General features: G+C 42.8%; 2 protein-coding genes across 6 annotated transcripts in view; one reads left to right on the forward strand and one right to left on the reverse strand.

Moving 5' to 3' along the window:
- Window positions 1–4262, forward strand: part of cdpf1 (cysteine rich DPF motif domain containing 1) — a 21862-nt gene extending 17600 nt beyond the window's left edge. For 3 of the 5 annotated variants that reach the window (XM_007894686.2, XM_007894687.1, XM_042335968.1), the window contains 3 exons: window positions 773–885; window positions 1962–2073; window positions 2161–2401. In XM_007894686.2, the coding sequence (XP_007892877.1) occupies window positions 773–885; window positions 1962–2073; window positions 2161–2283 (348 nt within the window). In that variant the 3' untranslated portion in view covers window positions 2284–2401. Of the gene's footprint in view, window positions 1–241; window positions 266–772; window positions 886–1961; window positions 2074–2160; window positions 2402–4198 lie in introns of those variants that run through there. The other 2 variants (XM_042335967.1, XM_007894688.1) reach the window with 2 other exon arrangements.
- LOC103179432 (polycystin family receptor for egg jelly) lies at window positions 3970–11945 on the reverse strand. The gene is given in 2 exon segments (XM_007894723.2): window positions 3970–9776; window positions 9779–11945. Coding segments are annotated over 2 exon segments (7974 nt in total).
- Window positions 11946–23224: the final 11279 nt, after the last annotated feature.

A 23224-nucleotide genomic window follows, 5' to 3' on the forward strand; every position in this document is an offset into this window, starting at 1 on the left:
GTGCCGAAAATATAAAACCTGGTATCGTTGCTCTGGATGCTTCCCACTGTCTCTGTTTGTAAGGATTACTAATATAAAGCACTTCATACGTGGTTATTCATTGTGTTGGAGGGTGAGTTTCATACTTGGTGACGGTCACATTTGTGTAATCCTGCAGCTCAGTGGTTAGAGCACTCGTCTCTCAAGTGAGAGCACCTGGATTTGATTCCTGGACAGGACAAAACGTTGGGCAAGTTTCTTACTCCACACGTCTGTTTACCTATCAGTAAGTAGGAACCCAGTTGTTAATCGATTGGTAGATCGTTTTTCCGGGGGTTATAATCCTTTCAAATAAATAAATAATTTGGTTACTCAATCCACGATTGTTGTGGGACGCTTCTGTGTGCAATTGGCTGCCGCATTTCGTCCACAAAATATAGTCAATTCACTTTACAGTATATTCTGTGAAGCACTTTGAGATGTCTGGAAGACATGATAAGGCGCTATATCAAATGCAAGGATCATTATTATAATCTTTCCCCCTCCCTCCGCACATGGATGCAGAGATGTTGAGATCAAATGTTCTGCAGCACTGCTCTGGCGATTCGCTAAGTTCAGACTCTCATTTAACCAATCCCTTCGTGGTATGTCTTTTTTGGCCATTGTGTTTCTTAAAGCTGCAACAAATCTATGTTGCTGTTTATGGTTTGGGTACATCTTTCTCCATTTTTAGTGTTTTGTGATTGAAAAAAAGTTAATTAATTTCGAATGGTCGCTGTTATCTCTATTCCAGATGCAGTCAAATGAGGAGCTAGAGCAAAAAGGAGTGTTTGAATGCAAGTTATGTGGCCTCACAGCTCCATACAGCTACTATGGTCAGAAACCACCAAATCCCCATTCCATTGTGTAAGTGACTTCTGAAATTTTTATAAAGTAATTACTTCAGTCTCTGCACATTGACTACCAATGGCTTACACACATATATGATAATCCTTGCATTTAATATAGTGCATTATCACATCTTCCAGACGTCTCAAAGCGCTTCACAGAATCTACTGTATGTTTCGTGGGCAAATATGTTTGACTGAGTTAAGTATTTCTATAGATTTACACCTAATGTGCAGCACGGAAGCAGGCCATTCGGTCCAACTTGTTTTCACCAGTGTTTATCTTCCGCATGAGTCTCTACCCATTCCTGACTCCCTCCCATACAGTTCTATTGGCTTCTTCCTCATGTTTACATCCAGCTTACTCTTTAATGCATCTATATAGTATCTGATTCACCACCCCTTTGGGCAGCGGGTTTCACATTCTCACTACCCTCTGCATGTGGTTCCTCCTAAATTTTCTTGTAGATTTGTATAGAGTAATTCAAATAATCCGAAAGTGAGACATGAGGGTCACATGCAATTTTCACATAGAACCTTGAATAATAATAATAGAAATAATCCTCATTTGTTTAAACCTGTCATTAACCAGATGTGAATCATGCAACAACAAATTGCATTTATATGGGGAGGATGTCCCAATGAGGATGCAGACCCTTGGGGTCTCTGCTCCGACATGCAGGGAATGAGATCAGAGTGGAGTTGTTGCAGGTCATGTTTTACATTTTCAAAGTTGAGCCTGTAGAGAAGGGCCTGTGGTTTACATTCATTCTGTGTGTGGGTTAGTTTCACAGCTCTGAAGATGTGAACTCATGTTTATGGATTATGTTGCCAAGGGGAGTATATAGATAGTAAAAAGGAGAGAACCGAGGATAGAGTGTTGAGGAACACCACATGTAGCTGTGCAAGGAAGGGAGGGGAAGCCATTAATTATACTTGAGCAGGTGTCTCTGAGGTAGAAGGTATTTTCTGTAGTTTAAAAGAATTACTTGGTCATCGGAAATTAAGGCAGTTGTACATGAGTTAACAATTAATTCTGGTCAAGGAGCAGAACTCCTACTCTAAAATGCTTGAACAATGTCTTTTTGCCATCAGGTTGTTGGAGAAATGCTACACAATGAAAGATCCTTTCACCCCTGATAAAGACAAATTCCTCATCCTGGGTGCCCATTGCCATTTGTGCAATACAACCGTCTGTGTTGGACAGGTAAATATGACTGAATACTGTTCCTTGATGTACTTTGTGTGTCGTTGTGCATAGTTTTTTTTGTCCATTATTTCTTTTATGATTTAGGAATGCAGCCTTTTCTATACCAAGCGTTTTTGCATCCCCTGTGTGAAAGAGAACTTGGAAGAATTCCCTAAAGAGATTCAGTCTGACTTAGAAAAAAAAGAAAAAACCCAGGCTTTGAAGTGATCAAAATACAAGTCCTCAGGTGGTCAAACCAACAATTTGGGTATGTGTATAACTGCAGAAGGATGGTTCAAGCAGTGTGTGAAAATACGACTTTACATTAAAATAGTGAAATGGTTCACTACGTGCAAGTGCTCATTCCCTTCACTTAGTCAACCCTGGCATTCTCCATGTTCTCCGCTCTATCCATCCCACCATCGGCAGGCAGGCTTTCAGCCACTCGGCACCCACTCTCTAGAACTCGTATTTATAGATCCTGCTGACCTGCTCCCTCCTTTCCCTTTCAAGGTACATCTCAAAACATACTCTTGGCCCATGTTTTCTGCCATTATTGCCTTTCAGCACTGTCCAAAATTGTCAATTGGTTTGGCATGTCCTCCTGACATGAATAGTTGTATTGTATGCTAATTCCAGTACATCCTTTGAAGCACTGTGAGATGTCCTCCACATCTGCAATGCCTTTATCAAATGTATGATTATTATATCTCAAAAAAATTATATCAGAAAATGTGTTTCTAAGTGTTATAATAACTCTTTTTTGCTTGCGTGAAACCTGTACTTTGTTGAATACAGATCAGGAAAAAATAGGGAATGTAGTTGAATTTAGATTGGTAGGAGAAACTCTGAAAGTGGTTTTAATGTCAATGAGCTGTGTGTTTTAAAGCTCTGCAGAGTCAAGTTCAGTTACTGATGGGCGTTGTAGGGAACATCAGCTATTTAAATAGGCCAGAACTTCAGATAACCACGAAGACTTTAACAATTTGATGAAGTCCTTTCAAATTGTGAGCCCACCAAGACTGCTTTAAGGATGGGTTCACAGCAGAGTTTAGGTAAAAATGTTTTTAGATTGAGGAATTTCCCTTCCACACAGAGCTTAGCCATGAGGGGCAAAGAATATAAGACAAGTTACTTTCTCATTAAGCTTATGCAGTATGGGGCATCATAAAATATATCCAATACTTAAAGGGGGAAGATTTACAGCTAGTATTAATTACCTATGTGCAATTTCTGGAACTTTGAATTCAAAGAGGAGTATAACTTTTTGGGGGAATTTCATAAATTTCCTTCACAGTAGAATATACAGTGGAAAAGATAAATATAAAATGAAAATTCACAGAATACTCAGATTTCTGCTTTACCCTACCGTTCACAGATTTTAGAGTTAGAGTAAATCTCCATTAGACCTCCCTATGGTGTGTCTAACTATAAGTGGCTTCTCTACAAACGTAAAGACCATGAGAAATGTATCTTTTCAGGTCAAATATACCTGAAAAGGTAGGCTAGGGTCACACTGTATGTCACACTGTGCTGTTTGGATCATTTTGTTGTTGCATCCCACAAAACCATTTCACAACAAAACAAAGACCATTATTTTTCCAAGAAGTATTCCTCACATATATTTTTTCTAAGAAATTTAATCTAGTATTCCAACGTTGGAGCTGGAAATGCATAGCAGACCCTCAGTATCTGAGAGGGGAAGATGGGTTAAACATTGGAATGTCGTTGTACGAATGAGATAACAGATTGTGGTGTTTTATGAAGGGATTAGTCTTTTTGTGTTCTAAGTTTGTTGGGGGGAGCAAGTGTGTCCTTCAATGTTTTAAAGGTGAACCGAATGAGCACTCTTGCCTTCTCTTCAAAGTCTCTCAATAGCTGCTAATAGATTTCTTTTGAAGAAAAGCTGAGTCTTCAGATAATTAAGTAGTTTATCTTCTTTCCTTTGATTTCCTTATTCTTTAATCTCAAAGTTCTTCCATGATCTTCTCCGAAGAACAATGTATTAGAATATTCAGTTTCAGGCTTTGGAGGCATTTTCCATAAGGAATACCAAAACCGTTTGGATTCATTCCTTAGAAAAATAGCCACATCGGCATCCTCTGATGGCTGCTCATAAATAACTGGTTTCATATTGTCGTAGGCCTGAATGAAGATTGCCTGAAACAAGTTAAGCAGGATACAGATCATGATCACTAGAAATAAACCTAGGAAGAGACCACCAAGAAACCTGCTATATGAAAAAGAAGTGTGCTGAAAAGTAGTTGCACAGTATGCCATGATAGTTTGTGCTGCATGAGGGATGGTGTTGTAATTCGTATCAAATTGACCAAAGACCAAATGGCCAAAGGACACAAAGATAAAAAAGTAAATTGCTGCTATTAAAGCCATGGAATAGATGCTTGGGAGTGCTGCAACAATGGACTTCTCTGCCAAGCGCACGTTGTAGAGGAAACGGGTGTACCTGAGAGTCTTCAGAATAGTTATGAGAATTAAAAATGCAACATTGAATCTTAACAGCTGATCCAAGGCAGAAATCACATGAAAAGGAATAAAAGATATTGGGTTTTTCATGTAATAGTTAATTACATTTCTTGCCAGTATAAATTTGGACACATAAAGTAATATTGTTACTAGCAGCAGGACTACTAGAACCAGGTTGACAAGATTCGCAACCTTTTTAAAATAATTTTCCCTATCTTGATACATCATCCAACATGCCACTGCAACAAAAATTAACAGGAGAAGGATGAGCACAGTAGTGATAGGGAGCCAATTTTTCTTATCTCTATCAAAAAGCCGGAGGGAGAAAGATTTCACATTCAACTTCCTGTTGACTGTACCTAGTGGAATCATTTCAAAGATAACTGAAATGGTACAAAACAAATCAGAATTTGGGTTGTAGATGGTGGTTTCAATGATAACAGCCCACGTGCTCCTATCTATCCAGCTGGCATTGTGGAGCGACTCCATTAATCCTACCGAAGCTTGCAAGTTTGAAGAGAAATAAACTGCGTAGCCTCCCAATGGATATGAATGATAATCACCCCTGGAAGAAAAGAACCAAGGGGAACGGTAATTTTCATAAATCCACCCTGTGTAGTTTAATGGATCTTTGACAGGTCCACTTTCCTTATCCACAACCGAAGTCCACGCCCCTTTGTATTCCCTTTTATCCTGCTGACTGATATCAAATAAAGCATGACAACGCTCCTGCCTCAGTGGTGTTTTGAGCATATAATTATACTTTCCAAAGCAAGGGACAGATTTTTGTTTTGACCTAATCTGGCGCATTCTTGGCAAACCAATCATATGGTAATTGTTTGCTGTCAAAAAATTGTGCTCCCTGTCAGTGTGGATCAATGGCAGAAACGTCGCTGTCATCCAGGTGTAGACTTGTTCAATTGTGTTGATGGTTAAAAACTCTTCAGAGAATTTTATCCGAATCATTTGGTTATAATGAAATGAATTTTTGTAGTCTTCGTAAGAGATTGCATATAACAGTAACACAAGGAATATCAAGTGAGTGACAGCCCGTATGCAAAATATTAAAGCTTTTGTCCTGATTACACTTTGTCTCTTTGCTATTATTAATTCATCAGGATTTGGTGCTCTGTGCTGACGCATTTCCTTGGGTATGATCGCACAACATTCATCCCTGATCTTGTACATTTTCTCCACATCTGTCTGCAGCCAGTTAGCCCCGGTTAACCAGTCAATCTCTCTGGCGTGCCTGGGACGCAAGGCATATAGGAGAGAAAAGCCTGCGATTTTCAGAGGTTGCAAAATAAATACACTCTGCAGGAACGAAGTAACGGAAGCAATCAGCCAATGCCAGGATTTCAGCAAGCCATAATGAAGACCATATAAGATTATGAAAACTGCTGCAGTTATTGAGATTGACCACACAATGAACCAAGCAAGATACAAGACATAAAAAGGAAGTCTACTGCTTGTTTTTTTATGAAGAACCATGTTGCTGGAATCTAAGGGGTCCTCCTCCAACTTCAGGGAATGTCTTTCTTTCTCACCTTGCAGGGAATGTTTATCCTCTTTCCACTGTAAAGAAACTTTGCCCTCGCTCTGTAGGGAATGCCTGGCTTCCTTGTTTTTGTTTACTTTGAGTTTAGTTGGAGGATGTTGACCAACATGTTTCGATTTACTTCTATATTTCTTTGTGTTGGTATTAGTTTCTGCTGCAGTATCATCAATGGTAATTTTATCTGCTACAGATTGTGGCATGGTGCAGTTCATGATCGCTTTCCTTGGTTGATTTTCCACCTTGTCCAGCCCAGCAGTATAAGACAGCAAATTATAAATGTCATCATCTGCAGCTTGTGTGGGCTCATTGAGGTTCCCCTCAGTCTTTGGATCAGCTTCATCATCCACATACCATTTCTGTAAGCGATCCTTCCAGTTCTTGTTCTGCACAGACTTATCCAGCTTTGGTTCCTGTTGTATGATTTCATAATGTGCTTTTTGAAATTCTTCGTATTGATGTTTTGCATCTGCACGTTGTGCATACTTCGCCTTTTCTTTTTGAGCATAAACAAACAAAGTAGCTATAAGAATCTGCACCGGCACCATTACTAATGCACTTTCAATGCCAATTACCAAAGATCGCCATAATCTTGTCCGAAAGGGTCCAGTCCCCTCTTTTTGGTAAAGCATAATGCTGGTGAGAAGGCTGCTCAACAACATTGTCAAACAGCAGGCCAGTCTCTGGTGTCTGGTGAAGCTCGGATCACTTTTGAAGCTGAAGACAGAGAACCATAAGTGATCGGTTTCTATATTGGTTGAAAAATCAATGAAGAAGGCATCACGGCGTGATATGCGAGTCTCAGGTTGTACAGCTGGAAAGGTCCTATCTAATAAACCATCACCCTTTTCAGCAGCAAACCACTTTCTGCACACAAAGAACCAGAGCTTTTTGGTGAACACATTTTGCACTTTAACTCTGCTGAGGTACCACGCTGGTGAGTGGCCAGCAGTTTTGCACCAGACCCTGATGGAGGTGAGGTCCCCGAGATCCTCCTCAGTGGTGAGAAGGAAGGTGTCCACACCAGCTCTTAGGAAGATTTGATGATCTGGATGTTTGAGATGATGGACGTCACTCTGGAAACATTTACTTACCAGGGTCAGGAAAACATCTGCTGTTGTGCTAGAGTCAGGCCTAGCCCCTGTGTAAACTGTCACAAGATAGCAAAAGGTTTCACAGGGATCATTGTCAAGCAGGACGATGACTTTGCTGACTGATGCTTTGTCACTCTTTCGCTTTCTAAAAGCCCATATAGCTATTATAAAGTACAGCAAGAAGATGATTATTACTGTAACAATCGTCACCACATTCCTTGGGAGTGTGTCAAGTAACTTCCTTGTATCGTATAAATCCACAAGTTCTGGGAGCACCAGAACACTTGCTGTCAGGAACCATGGAAATCTGAGGAGTCTACTTTGCCTTCTAGATATTTTCTTCCTAACACTCTTACAAATGCAGTGAACTCTCTCATTGTTGGTTAGAATACCAGTTTTGCAAGAGCTTGTGTGCCACTTGTCAGAGTCCCCTTCGAAAGTTAGACAATTTGCTGTAAAAAAAGAAATGCCTATTCCTCTTTTAAGTAGGCGACCAGCCTTGGGGTAGTTGGTTTCCACGGTGATGGTAACATAGTTGATTCCTGTTGCATTATCGGGTTCCTTCTTGAACAGATTGATTGGAATGCGAAAAGCATAAGGATCCCATATGTGAAAGGTCCTTCCTTTTAGTATAGTCTCACCTGATTCGCACTCTGGGATTATAAGTGTTTGTGCTGCACTCTGTTTGGTAGAATCTTTGCCCGAGTATATATTAATTTCAAAGATTGGGTTTGGTTCAGCAACTAGCTGAACAAATGCTTCTGAAACTTGGCTAGGGTCAATTCCAGCATTGAAATGGCCAATTATCACACCAGTTTTCACCGTATCTTTGGCTAGTTTGATGCGCTTTGGTTCCACTTTAACTTTTCTCATTAGAATTGTTTCTAGCTCCTCCGGATTCAAATCCTTTACTTGTCCATTTTTGTCAATGACAAACATATCAAAGGCGGTTACATCTGTAACAATATGAGCCGATTTTCCAAGCCAGGGCAAGGGATTATCTTTAAATTCATAAACCGCAGAGGAGACAGGATCTTTGCCTGACGAAGAGGTTTTCGACAATGATGGGTAGATGCAGTTGAGACAATTTGTATCGGTAAAGTACGAATCCTCGACTTCCTCTTTCTCGTTTTTCTTTATAGTTATTCCCCATTCTTTAACCTTCATGAAAGTGTTTATTTCTCCTGGTACTTTGCCGTTAGACACTGACTCCGTCAAAGATCTTAAAGTAGGGAAGACTTTATTGGTCACTTCTAGCTGGGCTGAAGTCAGTGTTACACCTGCATCCGTGCCGCCCTTTGGAAAAGGCAATAAGAAGGCAGCCATCACATTGGCCCCTGCAGTCATGATGCCAGCAGACAGACTCTCAGTGCTCTCAGACCCAATATTTCCTAACGTATAGTTATAGAGAGATGATGAAAGATCCTGCAATTTTCTCACAGCAAGCACCTGAGAATTCTTATTGACCTCGTTCTTCTTCTTTGCAATTTCAAAAATTGAAGCTGCTATTTGGGTGATCAACAAAGGGGATGTGATTTCCATGGCAACAGTTCCATTCAAGAGAGTTTCACGAAACTGGATGACTTTGGTCAGTTCTTTACCTTTGAAATTCCGATCGTTTAGCACAGAACCTATTATATAATACATCTGGTTGACTTCCACGTAGTCCGTCCCGTGGAGAAGAATTGTCAAAGGTGTAGTCTTTCCTTCCACAAAAGTCAACAGTTTGTCCACTATAGATCCGTGCAACCAATCCACTGTCAAATCGTCCACTCTGACCTTTAGGCTGACTGCTGAATATGCCCCAAGATCGTCAAAAACCTGAACCTGGATGAGAAGCAGACGTCGGCCAGTGGACACACCGATTGGAAGCACTATTGGTGGGCTGATGGGTTCAAATCCAAAATATACAATTGTACCGAGAGCTTTGTTCTGCAAAGTATTTATAGTGCCGCTTTGGTAAAATGCCACTGCTGTAATCTTGTACCGTAGCGGTCCATTTGAGTCATAAAACCCAGAGCATCGCACGGTAAATTTGGTGCGCAAGGCAATGCCGCGTTTTGGAGTGATGGAACAGGCACCTATTTTAGGGGGAGCATTGACATTGAAGACATATCTGGCTGTGCCAGACGTGCCACCGGCTCTTGTTATCTTAAGTTCAAACACATACAATGTGTCTTGGCTCCCCAGAAACGTTTTTGCGTTTACGGAAATGTACACTAGAGATCTTCCTGTGGCAGTGTTGGACCAGTCAAAGCTGATCTTGGTGAATTGGTCTCCTGAAAGCAGACTCCATTCGTACTTTAAGCTGTCAGAACAGTTTGTGCAAATGCCAGACAGAATGAAGCGTTCTGTTGGTATAATGTACTTTTCACAGTTCTCAATGCATTCAATGGAAGTCTCCGGAAGGGTGCCAGATACCACCTTGATGATTTGGTCAAAATAACTCTCTCTATTATCTTTTTTAATCACCAGCCGAAAATGGTATATCTTATCGAGTCTGAATCTTCTGGGAATAATGTTTAGAATCTGAGGTATTCCTGAGATCAGGTTAAATGTCCTTTGCCTCCTGAGGCATTGACTCCTGGGGATAAAATCATTTTTTTGTAATCTGAAGGGTTTGTGGTGCAATACCAGGTGAACACGAGACTTTCGTGCTGGGAAGCAGAGTCGGGGTCTGCACTCTCGTAGCCGTCTAGTACCAAGACGCGGTGAGAGGCGACAATTCTGTAGGAGCCGCCTGCGATCAGCGCCACCAGCTCACTGCTGGTCACCCGGACGTGGACTTGATCCGAGTTTTGAAGGAATGGTACGTTGGGGTCCGAAATCGTCATATTCACGTGGAAATCAAAGAGGTACAACCCGGTGTCGAAGGTGCGCAACGGGACGTGCAGAGTGGCAATGTTGGACAGCAGGTTGGAGGGCAGTGCCACACTCATGTTCTGGGCGGGCAGTGCCAGCAGGTTTGGCACCCGGTAGACCTGCCAGGTCAGGCGGACTGACACGATGACGCGGCAGCTCAGCCCCGCCTCCGCGTACACATCGAAAGGATAACCCTTTCTGGCGATGATGGCCTTCTGGGGGGGAAGCGGCTTCTGGATGACCGGGTGAGGGGTCTCGCAGGCGTCCCGGACGCATAAGATCTCCGAGTCCGCGGGCTGCGGGCGGTAGGAGCCGACACTGGCCGTCAGGCGCACCGACCTCCTGGCGGGGGCGGAGCAGCGGACCCGGGCCACGAAACCCGCGTACAGCCGCGGGTCGAAGCGCAGGGTCACGCGGGGGATGTGGGTCTGGGCCTCCCTGACCGCCTGCCCGAAGCCGTAGGTCGTGGTGTCGACGGCGCCCGAAGCGCGGCTGACGTTGAGCGCGAAGGACCAACCGCACCGGATCATCGGGTGTTGGGCGGGAATGAACCAGACGAGGCTGACGGTGCCGCCGGGCCGGGCCGAGCCGCTGTCGTACAGGGACAGGGAGGCGCCCATGGCCTCGGTGCCGAGGTAAAGGTTCGCTCGGCGGTTGAGGTAGAGTTGGACGGTGACGACGTACTGGTCGGCGCTCCGGTAGTCCAGTCTGAAGAAGTGAGTGATGTCGCCGTCCCGGAGCAGCAGCGAGTGCTCGGTCTGGAGCCGCGGGGGCACCGTCTTGGTGTAGTATAGGGCGTTCGTCCCGTCGACGTAGTACAGGGCCCTGACGCTCAGGGTGGGGTGGAGGGTGAGGGAGAAGCTACTCCCCCGGTGGTCGACGCTCAGGACCCCGCGCTCCAGGCGGACGATGCCGGTCGAGGCTCGCACGGTGTCGCTGTCCGCCCGCAGCAGCAGCAGCGCCCGGGCCACCTGCTGCCCGGCCAGCGGCCGGGGCGCCGCGCACAGCCGGGCCGGGGCGGCGAGCCGGTGCCGGGTCACGTTCCAGGCCTGGCTGCCCGGGGCCTGCGAGGCCAACTCGTAGCTCACCCCGAGCGGAGAGGCCGCGTCCAGGCGCCAGGACAGCCGCAGCCGCTCCGACCGAAGGTTCCGGACGCCCGACGTGGCGCTCAGGAGCCCCATCAGCTCGGGCTCCAGCGAGTGGGCGAGGCTGAGGTTGAGCGCGGGGCCCGCGGGGCTGCTCAGGGCGCAGCTGTAACTGCCGGCCCGAGGGAAGTGGACCCGGGCCACGTAGGCGTAGCGGCCCGAGCACTGCGCGCGCTCGTCGGCCGGGACCCCGCCGGCGGGCAGGGGGCTGTGGCTCGGGCTGGAGAGGTTGAGCGAGGCCGGGGAGCCGCCCGCGCAGCTCAGGAGGTAACTCCAGTCCTCGCTCTTGAACAGCGCGCACCAGACCAGGCCCAGGTCCTCGAACTCCACGGCCGGGCTCCGGGGGGAGGTCAGAGCGAAGAGCAGCACCGCCTGGGCCGCCAGGGAGACGCGGATCTGCCGGTAGCGACACTCGGGGCAGGAGGCCGAGGTGTAGTTCACGGTGATCACTGAGCTGGTGTTGGGCGTCGCCAGCGTCTGGGCCCCCGACCACTGGCGGGTGATGGCGGGCGGCGCGTCGGCCACCGCCCAGCGGCAGGTCGGGGGGTCGCCGGTGGCCGGTACCGAGGCGCTGGGCCGGTAGGTGAGGGTCACGGTGGAGGCCCACACACACGTGAGGCTGACGGGGGAGTCGAGCAGATGCAGCTCCTTCTGCGGACACTGCAGCTCCATAGGGGGGGCGACTGTGCCCGTCTGAGGCTCCACTCCCACCAGCGTCAAACACAGCACCAGCAGCACAGCGAGACCCATCCTCTCACTCTCTCACTCACTGCTCCTCACTCACTCACTCACTCACTCTCTCCTCTCACTCACTCCTCACTCACTCTCTCCTCACTCCTACTCACTCACTCACTCCTTCTCACTCATTCTTCCTTACTCTCCTCCTCACTCACTCCTCTCACTCTCCTCTCACTCTCTCTCACTTATTCATTCACTCACTCCTCACTCGTTCACTCCTCACTCACTCCTCACTCACTCTCCTCTTCACTCCCTCACACACTCCACTCACTCACACTTTCCTCTTCACTCACACACTCACTCCATCACGCACACTTTTCACCCTCTTCACCCTCACATATTCTCTCCACTCATACTCCCTCCCTCTCTGTCTCTCCCTCACACTCCCTGACTCTCAGGGTCACGGTTGGAGGCGTTGGGTTGTTGGCCGGTACACGTCAACGGGCACAGAGTGAGCCCCGCGAGGTGTCGGTGTGTGCGGGACATTCCGGTGTTGGAGACACCGTGTACTTAGTTAGAGATAAGAAACGGCCATTTGGCCAGGCTGGTCAGTTTAGCTCCTTAACCTGATCCAAATCCTGTGCCGTCTCCTTCTGAAAGCTTCTGGTGCATCTTCTATAAGTAAATATGTTATTTCTATGAGTAAACGTTACTCTATGAGTAAAAATATGTGATTCGTTTAGCATATTCTATTATAAACACGTTGTTCTATTACTGTTACTCTGAGTAAAATATGTAATTCTGAAAGTAAACATGTTATTGTACGAGTAAAACATTCTGTTCCTAAGCTTTGCATTCTATTTGAAAACATGGTCTGTTTATAAACATGGTTTACATGGTCTATTAGTAAACGTGAATAAAATATCTGTTCTATTAGTTAAATTTATCTGCTATTCTATTCATAAAACATGCTATTCTATAAATAAAATATGTGTTGATCAGTTCTTGTTGTTCTTTTCAATTTTAAGTTTACATTCACTTGGTCTTTTTTGGTTTAACTGAAGAAACGTTACTGTTTATTCTACCTGAACACTATAATAACCATGTAATAATAATGATCCTTACATTTTGTGTAGCACCTTTCACCATACACTGTAAAGTGCAGTAACTGTGTGAGTTTTGTGCAATGCAGAGACTGTGTGTGTGTTGTGGGCAAATGATATAATCCTGTATTTACTATACATCAAACTGATTCTTTCCAGACTCCTTCTTTCTAGCTTTGTCCCCACAGTGGTAGGATGGGGCGAACATTATGTAATTTAGCAGTGAGTACTGAAACCTGCTCAGCCATTAGGGGAAAAGTGTTTCCCCAAACAAGGAAAATACTGCACACAATTTAACTGTTCAAATACTGTCTCAGTGCTAATATCAACAGAGAGCTGAGATATGGTCACTTTTTCATTTTCGTGACTGGGAAAAGGATATTTGGTTTAAAGAGGAAGAAACAAATATGTTAAGGAGTTTTTCTCAGATATTTTACTCAAAGAATAACAAATATTTTACTCATAGAATAACAGAAGTGTGTCAGTCTGGCACTCTCTGCTCTGAGTCAGAAGGTTGTGGGTCAAGGTCCACATCAGGACTTGGAATCACATCGTCTAAGTTGATGCTCCAATGCAATGCTGGAGGAAGCACTGCATTGTCGGAGGTGCCATCCTTTGGATGAGATATCAACCGAGTTCCCGTCTGCCTGTTCAGGTGGACATTAAAGATTTCATGGCAGTGTGTGAAAAGAGAAGGGAGTTTCTTCCGGTGTTTTGACGAAGAATCCCTCAGATAGAATTGGTCATTCACTTCATGGCTGTTTGTGGGGCATTGCTGTGTGCAACTGGCTGTCGCGTTTCATCCACAAAATAATAATAATAATAATAATCCTTACGTTTGATCCTTGCCTTATCACCTCATCGAGATGTCTCAAAGCACTTCACAGAATATACTGTAAATGGATTGACTGTATGTTTTGTGGACGAAGCACAAACAGTTGTGGATTGAGTGACCAATATATTTTTAAGGAATTATTAACCCCCGAAAGCCATCCACCAATCGACTATTTCAGAGGCGTGTGGAATAGGAAAACTTGCCTAAGGTTTGACCCCGCTCAGGCATCGATCCTGGGTCCTCGCTCGCGAAACGAGTGCTCTAATCAATATGCTACAGGACGCCATAGTTCTGTAGGGTATTGGTTAGAGCACTCCCCGGTTGATCCACTTTATGACATAATAAGATGCTATAACGAATGCAAGGATTATTAATATTATCAAAGGTAAACTGTTCACACACCATATTATGTGCTGAACAAATAAAGTAGAATGCTTTTGACATGAACACAAATGTCGCACTTAACTATCGCTGCTATACAAATGTAATGTTGTCGTTATCGTTTATTACTTCTCACTCCTTCTGTCACACCCTGGGAAAAGTCTGCACTGCTTCCTCTCCCCTTATCTTCAAACCCCTCTTTAAAAATCCATCCCTTCAATTGTGCTTTTGGTCTTTAAATCTCCCTTTCTTTGCTCCGTGGTCTTTATATTTTTAAAATGCTTATGTGAAAGGCTGCGTGCAAGTAGTTATCCTCTTTACTAGTCAAACATCTGATCAAAAAGAATGAATGCACTCTTGCCTGCGAGTCAGAAGGTTGTGGGTTCAAACTGAAAGTTGGACTTTGAACTCACAGTTTAGGTTGATGCTCCGATGCAGGGTTGGGAGTGCGCTGCATTGTTTGAGGTGTCATCCTTTGGATGAGACATTGAATCGAGGTCCAAATCGTTCGCCTTTTCAGGTGAACGTTAAGAATCCTACAGGGAGTTTCTCATGGTGTCCTAGACAGGGTTCCGTTTTCACTGAGAAACCAAAAAAAGACAAGTTTCACAGGCCTCTGGATAAGATGCTTCCTGCAAGGACCTCAGGATATTTGAACCATTAAAAAGCCAGGGTTTGAGAGGTATTTCCAACCTAGGAAAATGGAAGGTCAAAGCCAGGAGGAGACTGTGACTGGCAAGAGGAAAGCCTGAGCAACTCTACCATCTGCTAGGAGCAGTATGGGAAAGCAGCAAGATTTTCTAAAATGCCCAAACACTGGTGAGAAATCTACACCTCTTCCTGTGAGAGTACGCTGAGATACAGATCTTTTGTTAAATTTTGATGTTGCCCTCTTATTCAAGTTAGAATGTTTTCATGAAGTTTGTAGCCGGCACTGCTGTTAATCTTTTTTGTGTAGAATAATGACATTTAGAAGACAAATAAATATGCAGAATGGAGTGAGCAACATGAGGAGATAAATAAATAATAATCCTTGCATTTGATAGAGCGCTTTTCATGTCTTCCAGATGTCTCAAAGCGCTTCACAGAATATACTATAAAGTGAATTGAGTGTATATTTGTGGGCGAATCACGGCAGCCAATTGCACACAGCAGTGTCCCACAAACAGTAGAGGATTGAAGTGACCAATTTTCCAATTTTATTATTTTTTTTCTTGAGGGATTATTATCAGGCGTGTGGAGTAAGGAAACTTACCCATGGTTTTGCCCTGCCGGGAATCGAACCCAGGTCTCTCGCTCGCGAGGCGAATGCTCCAACCACTGGAGCTACAGGACTCCTACGAGATATGAGTGACTGATTAGCAGCAATGCCCAGCCTGGTCTAAATACTTTCAAAGGTAAGAACCCTCGCTGTAAATCAGCTATGGTGCTTCCTTCGCGTCGCACAATTTATTTTGGTCAGACAGGTGTCTGACAACATGTGGAAACCTATCACCAAGCTTATGAGTATCTAAATCAAGCTGAGATTTCTATGCACTCCACCGATACATGAAAACTGCAGAGATAAATTGGTGGAATGGAATGCGCACTCTCTCCCAGTAGTGATACATCCTGCTTACCTAGTTTGTCGTTTGACATCCGACACGTGCGAGTTCGAGCCCTCACTAGATGGATGGCAGGCACATGAACTCCCTGCATGAGAGCATCGCCACCGTCTTCCTGTCCGCAGCTCAGGCACATCCCTTCCCGTTGAGCAATGGTTCCCACCGATTGGAGATGCAGAGTTTAAGCAGCGGCTGCTTGCCTTTCTGCAAACCAATCCTGGTGGAGTCCAGGCACAACCTGCACTGACTTTGAGATCACAATGATCCTTGTATTTGATAATAGCGCCTTATCACGGCTTCAAGACATCTCAAAGCGCTTCACAGAATATACTGTAAAGTGAATTGACTATATATTGTGGGCAAAATATGTAGTAACTGAGAGGAGGCTGCAGCATAAGACTAATATATACTCTTAGATCAATCTATTGCCATTTTAAATGTATGCACTCTGCATTGACAACAGTTTACCACAGAGAATACCACATTCCAACCTTCCTTTGTGTAAAGAATTGTTTTAAATCTCCCCTTTAATTCCTTTGCTGATTATCAAATTTGTTCCGGACTCTCGAAGCCGTGCAAATAATTGACTCCTATTCATCTCCTCTAACCCTTCAACATCTCTGAGGTCACCTCTTCATCTTATCAGCCTCAGTGAAAAAGATGGGCTACAGAGGACATCTAGTGGTCATAAAGCAGAATACAGTTAAGAACGAAGAGGATTTTTAGCTCAATTGTATCAATAACAACAATCGTTGCATTTGATATAGAGCCTCATCATGTTTTCGAGACGTTCTCAAAGCACTTCATAGAATATACTATGATACTCTGAAAAACGGCAGCCAATTGCGCACATCAGTGTCCCACAACCAGTTGTGGAATGAGTGACCAAATTATATTTTTTGAAGGGATTATTACCCCTGGAAAAGTGATCCGCCAATCAACTAACATCCAGGCTCCAACTTACTGCAAGATAAACAAAGGCGTGTGGAGTAAGGAAACTTGCGAGTGCGCTAACCACTTCCAACAACAACAAGATTCCATTTATAGAGCGCCTTTCACGTCGGGAGGACGTCCTTGCACGAGAACACTCTGATGCTCGCAGTTTTGATTCCCAAGTTACTTGGGGAAGCTTGTGTTCAAAAAATGAAAACATCTGGGCAACAGAGATTGGATTCTCCCGCTTAGAAACTGTATTTACTGTGAATAGCATATTTTTGGCACCATGTAAAATCTAAGCATTAATAACTTCTATTAATTTATTGATGTCGTGTCTTGAAGGTTATACTGTAAACCAAATCCTCTATAATTCAAAGTGAATCTTCTTCAATATCTTATGAATGAATGAATAAATGCCACAAATGCAAAATCTTCAAACATTTATTGTAGAGTGCAGAATCTGTACATGGAGAAAACAGTCATATAACACAGAAATCTGATTGACATCTCATTTATTATTGCTCAGTGGTTTGTGATTATCAGACTTTTGACTATTATTTTAATATTGTTAGCAATCATCACCTAATACATCATAACATTCTCAACACTAGGAATAAACTGTATGTGTGTTACCTACTGCTAAATGTACAGTATACATGACCACAAAGTGCATAGACTTGCATTTCTGTTTCTTAAAGCACATTGCTCAAAAACATATCATTTTTCTTGATTTACTTTTTATCTCATGTTTTGCATCTTATAAAGTAAATGCTACAAGATGACATCACATCTAGAAAGCGCCCATCATGTTCGGGAGAACAGATAAGACCTGCTGTGTTTTGGTGGTAACATTTGCTGACCCTCACTGTCTGAGTTCATACGTTTAGAATGGTTACTTGGGTGAAGTGTTGGTGTTCGGTATCCCAGGGGTACCTTCAAAAATGGAGAGGAAAATAACGTTTTCCTCATCCCTGAAGGTAAAGCTTAAGGATACAAGTCTTATCAATAAAACCTACACTAATCATGGACAGTTTGGCTTTAGACTGCAACTTTTAGACTGCACTTGTCATATTTTACTTTGCCAAATAGATAATTGCATTATACTGAAGTGGAGCTATGCAAGAATATTAATTTTTAAATACAACTACTTTATAAGTGTGTCCATAGAGAGAAAATTCTATGGACACATTTCAAAAACATCAGAAAAAGTAGAATTGTGAATTACAAGTGATAATTTGCAGACCTATATTGTGTATTTCCCCAATGTGTTGAGGCAGAACAAAAATATCCTGACCTAAATATCAATGTGAAGTTCTCCAAAACAAGCAGTGATTATTACAAAGATTACAAAAAATGTAGAGGACGGAAACTAGCCACTCGGCCCAACCAGTCCACGCTATACTCCACACAAGCCTTCACCCATTCCTTATTCTCTCCCACACTCTTCTATTCCCCTCTCCCTCACGTGAAGGTCTAGCTTCTTCTTGAATGCATCTACTATCTGATTCAACCACCACTTCAGGCAGTAAGTTCCACAATCTCACTGCCGTAGGCGTGAAGTAGTTCCTCCTAAACTCTGTTTTAGATTCCCTATTTGCTATCTTATATTGGTGTCCCCTGGTTACGGACTCCCTATTCTGCTGTAAAAAGCAACACACTTTTTCCGTTCCTCGTCTTGGATTCACTGACTTCACCAGCATGAGGGTTGCTCTATCTTTAGTTACAAACAGACTGCACCGTGAACTCCAGAGCACTAGATTTCTTAAGCTAAAATGCTCAGCAAATGGCTGTGTGAAGCTTGATCCACAAAAAGCATTTATTGATCTGCCAAATGCAGCTCAAATTAAATGACTTCTTTCTCATTCAACTATAACACTATATTAATGTCTTACTATTATTTAAAAAAGCGCACATGGAGGATTACTATACAATCTCAAGGAATGAAAAATATGTACGTGTAAAATATTTAGTGACAAAGGTGCTGGACCCATCTATTAGGTTCACAATGAAGTTCTTTGCTTTATTAGGCTCTTTCCTTCATGAAATCCCAATGGCATTTCTTGAAAACTTACCATTGGTCAGGACAATATAGTGGCTTTCTTTTCTTCTTTCGTGTTGATCATTGACTGTTCCCAGTGAAGTTCTTTGCTTTATAATCAAGTTGCTAGATGTCATGTTGCTCTTCAGGGAAGGCAGTAGGTTGTATAGTTATCTCCTGATGGGGCAAAAATCACTACCCTGAAACTACACAACCTACTACCTCACTCTGGCAGAACATTGAGAAATAATCAGTCAAATGCGGAAGGATGCTCGAAGCCAAATTTGGTGCAGAGAAACCTGTAAAGTTTACATTAATCTCAAAATCATCGCAAGAACATCTGTAACACAGGATTTGATCCAGAAACTTTGCTGAAGGTTCTGATCCATCAGACTGTGTATTATACATGCTGTAACTGCACTTACATTATGATTGGTGTGATTCTACACATAGCATGTAACCTACCTAACTGTAGATGGTGCCCGACATAAGGTTTGAGTGAATGTTCCATCCTTATGAGTAACTAAATCTGAGATGTGCAGAGACAGGTGGAAGATCTGAAAAAAATCTATTGTTTACAAAATGAAGGAAAATTGATTGTGGTGCCTTCATTGACAGTGACCTCCCATCATATTTAAATAACATCCATTTTGGGAGAGGAACTGGTTGCTGTTAGAAAACACCCCAGAGAAAGTGACCCGATAACCAACTGCATGACTTGGCACGGTCAGGGTCAAAAGTTCTGCTATGGATGTGCATGCTGAAGTAATAATTTGTTTTGTGAACGGATCACACAATATGACGGTATATTTGTAATAACAGGTGTGATGGGTGGTGACATTTTTTGAGGATAGGAAAGAATGAACTCAGGTAACTTTGCCACTCATACAATATGTAATTGTGTCATTCAAAGACCAAGTTCCACATCTTAAAAGTGGATGAAACTGAGTGGACTATTTACTGAAAGCTTTCACTGAATACATTGTACAAATGATGGGTCTCTGGCCCACCTCCCACATTGCCATAAATCTTGCCAGAATATATTTCATTCCTTCTTTTCATTTCCAATATATATCTGGACAGCTGAAAATACACGTGGTTTTGAACCTTTGCCCGTCCAGCGACGTTCTGATAGCCACCTCAGGAAAGACAGTAGATTGTATAGTTATCTGACCGGAAGGGTGTAACCCTAAAACTATACAACCTACTACCTCATCCCAAAGGACACATATTCTGCAGCAGGAACTGGAAAGGAAATTGAGTTCCTCAGGCCTGTGGTGTGCAGGTGGTACCTGCAAAAAATGAAGAAAAGAAACCAACAAATTGAGAGCAGAAAAACACCAAACTTTCTCTACTTATTCAATAACTGGATACCAACAGCAGCTGTGGCATGAGTACAAAGTGTTAGTAATGGAATTATCTCTGTTCCAGGAAAACAACAAGAGGATGCATCACCACACACATTAGAACTAGATTACTGCGAACCCCACAAGTTATTCTATCAGATTATTCAATGAATGTTAAAGCATATTTTGAGGTGTATGTGAAGAAGTGTATTTTGTTCTACAATTTAAGAGACAATAAAAGCTGACTTGTAATTGCATTATACAAGCCTTTGATGTAATCAAAGGACGTGAATAACATTGAGATCATAAACCACAAAAATGAGCCCGTGACACACTCCCTATTTAATTTTTAAAAATCTTGTTTTTTTCCCCACTCGTGAGATTTAAAGGCCATATCTTGTGTACCAAGCTATCTTCCATTACCCCTACTTCTGTGACAGTTGAAACATACTGTAAAGCTTTCTATCATGGAGCAAGCTTTAAATGATAAATTACCACACATCATCTCAAAAAACAAGGAACAGCTCTACTGAGTCTTACCACAGCAGTCTTTACCTTATGCATGCGTATGTACTGCATAGAATACTGTGGATATCATTTGCTGTTTTAAACTGAACCATGATGAACACTCCATTTATTTCACCAACATTTGCAAATGGTAAAATAAACAAGGCTGTCTAGTTCTATCAGAGATGGTGTGCACCACAAAAAGAGGCTGCATTCGCTCATTTGCATGTATAAAACAAGTTGACACATGCAGTTATTTAACTGGAAAATACATTGCTGTAAAAAATCAGTACAAAATTCCACAGCAACAAGAGCTGAATCTGTTCTGAAAAATAAATGCAACACGAAATTCTCTTGAGAAATGACAAAGGCACTTACTATTAATGCACGCCACAACAGATGGAAAGTGAGCATTTCTAATTCTAATGTAGCATCTGTTTAATTAACCAGGCCACCCACCCTTTGTCTTTTAATGCAGGCGCAGGCAGTGTTCTGATGTATCAACATGCTGAACCACACAGCACTTGCCAAGGTTCACTCTGTGATTCACTGGGAAGCAGGTTCCTGATCTTGATTACACAGAGCAGTTATTTTCACTTGATAAGAAAGGGAAAATATATCAGGAAAATTTGTTCAGGAACAACATAATGTTTTTTTGGAGACCACTGTCCAACCATCACCTGCTTCTGCAATCACAGAACACCAATGGAGGTTGTTCTAAGACGTTGCTGACCCAGATACAAGGTGCAAACTGCAAGCAGCTTAACCAAGGAGGAAACAGAGTGAAAAGGTTGTTTTTTTAAAGTCTATCCTGTTTTTGAAAGGATGCACCTGTTTCTCTAGAGCACTTGTCCTGCTTCTTCTTCACACAGAATGTGAAAAATATTTTTCTAGCATAAGCACTTCAGAAAACAAAAATACTGTAAATCAACACTGGAGAATAATGAATGAAAAACCTATTACACTGCCAGATGTGCATTAAATTGCAGCACAAGTGCTAAGAGGTCAATACCACAATGAGCATCTCCAATTCAAACGGGTGCCAGGCAACCCATTGACTTTCTCTTGCAATGCTGTTTCTCCACCCATCTCACCCAAATGAGTTAACAAATATATTAATACCCTCCTACTCAATTATAATCCCCCAAAACTCACAAAATCATAAAGCCACATTGAAAACAGTACCTTACCTGACTTGCTCTGTCCAGGCTATCAGAATCTTCCTGTGTGTCAGCCTGAGTCAGTCACAGTTATGCAGGTGCCACAAAGCCATTCTACTCTCAGGGTGCCACAATACCAGCTTTCAGACTGTTTAGTTGTGGTCTACTGAGAAATCTGCTATTCTCTGTCCATTAGACCAGCATTAATGTTAAACCCTCATATCATATAAAATAACAGATGGTCAGGAAGGCATTGGAAAGGTGAACACAATTCCAGCTGTGGTTCTGGTTTAAAGCTGGTGTGAGTGACTGCCTGGAGCTGCTTGCCAGCAGCCAGACCCTCCATATACCAGCCTCGAAAACATGAACAAGGGACATGCTTCTTGATAATCCATCCCTTGCCATCTGTTATCTGTTATATAATAAATACTATGTTCCCTGTTTTATTTAGTTAAATAAATAAATCACGGCATGTCAAGTCACGTAGTACACACATGGGAGTCTGCCCATTCCCGACCCCATAACATGCTTCCACTAAGAGGTTTTTCAATCATGGAAATACGAAGAAATTACATTTTTATCCATTATAAAGAATAACAATGTCTGGATCCTGTTCCAAGGTAGTAACATATGGGGTTAATGTAGCCATTTGAGAACATCATCATCTCAAAAGCTTGATGTGCTAAAGTCTTGTAACACATTCCAGATTGCATGTTACTCAAACCATAAGCTATGTTTGAACAAATTGCAAAAGATTTTACTGAAATACAGTGTGTGAAATGACTTTCTTTGCAAATTTTAGATTAGAGATGAGTGAGCGCCAAAGACAATTTGAATTAGAAGCAATCGAGAAATAAAGTGCATTGCAACGATAATGGCAGATTGATGCTCTGCTCCAGCCTCAGTCATGTTTTAAAACGTTATCTATAATCTTTATAATTGAACGGGGTGGGGGGTGGGGTGGCTCTACTTTTCATTCAGGCAAATTTTTCTGCGATTGTTGGAGCACTCGCCTCGCAAGCGAGAGGACCCAGTTTCCATTCCCGGGCAGGGCGAAACCTTACGTAGCTTTTCTTATTCCACATGTCTCTGTTTATCTAGCAGTAGAAACCCGGTTGTAAATCGATTGACAAATTGCTTTCCAGGGATAATAATCCCATTAAAAAATAAATAATAATAATTTGGTCACTCAATCCATGACTGTTTGTGGGACACTGCTGTGCGCAATTGGCTGCCGCGTTTTGCCCACAAAATAGTTAGTCCACTTTACAGTATATCCTGTGAAGCGCTTTGAAATGTCTCAAAGACGTGATAAGGTGCTATATTAAATGCAAAGCTTATTATTATATTATTATTATTTAATCTCCTTGATATCTTGCAGCCATAAACCTGTTGGTTTGCAACATAACTCACCCTTGAAGGGAAAACAGATACCTGAAAT

This window comes from Callorhinchus milii, unplaced genomic scaffold (genome assembly GCF_018977255.1).
Source record: "Callorhinchus milii isolate IMCB2004 unplaced genomic scaffold, IMCB_Cmil_1.0 Scaffold5, whole genome shotgun sequence".
In the NCBI taxonomy this organism is placed as follows: Eukaryota; Metazoa; Chordata; class Chondrichthyes; order Chimaeriformes; family Callorhinchidae; genus Callorhinchus; species Callorhinchus milii.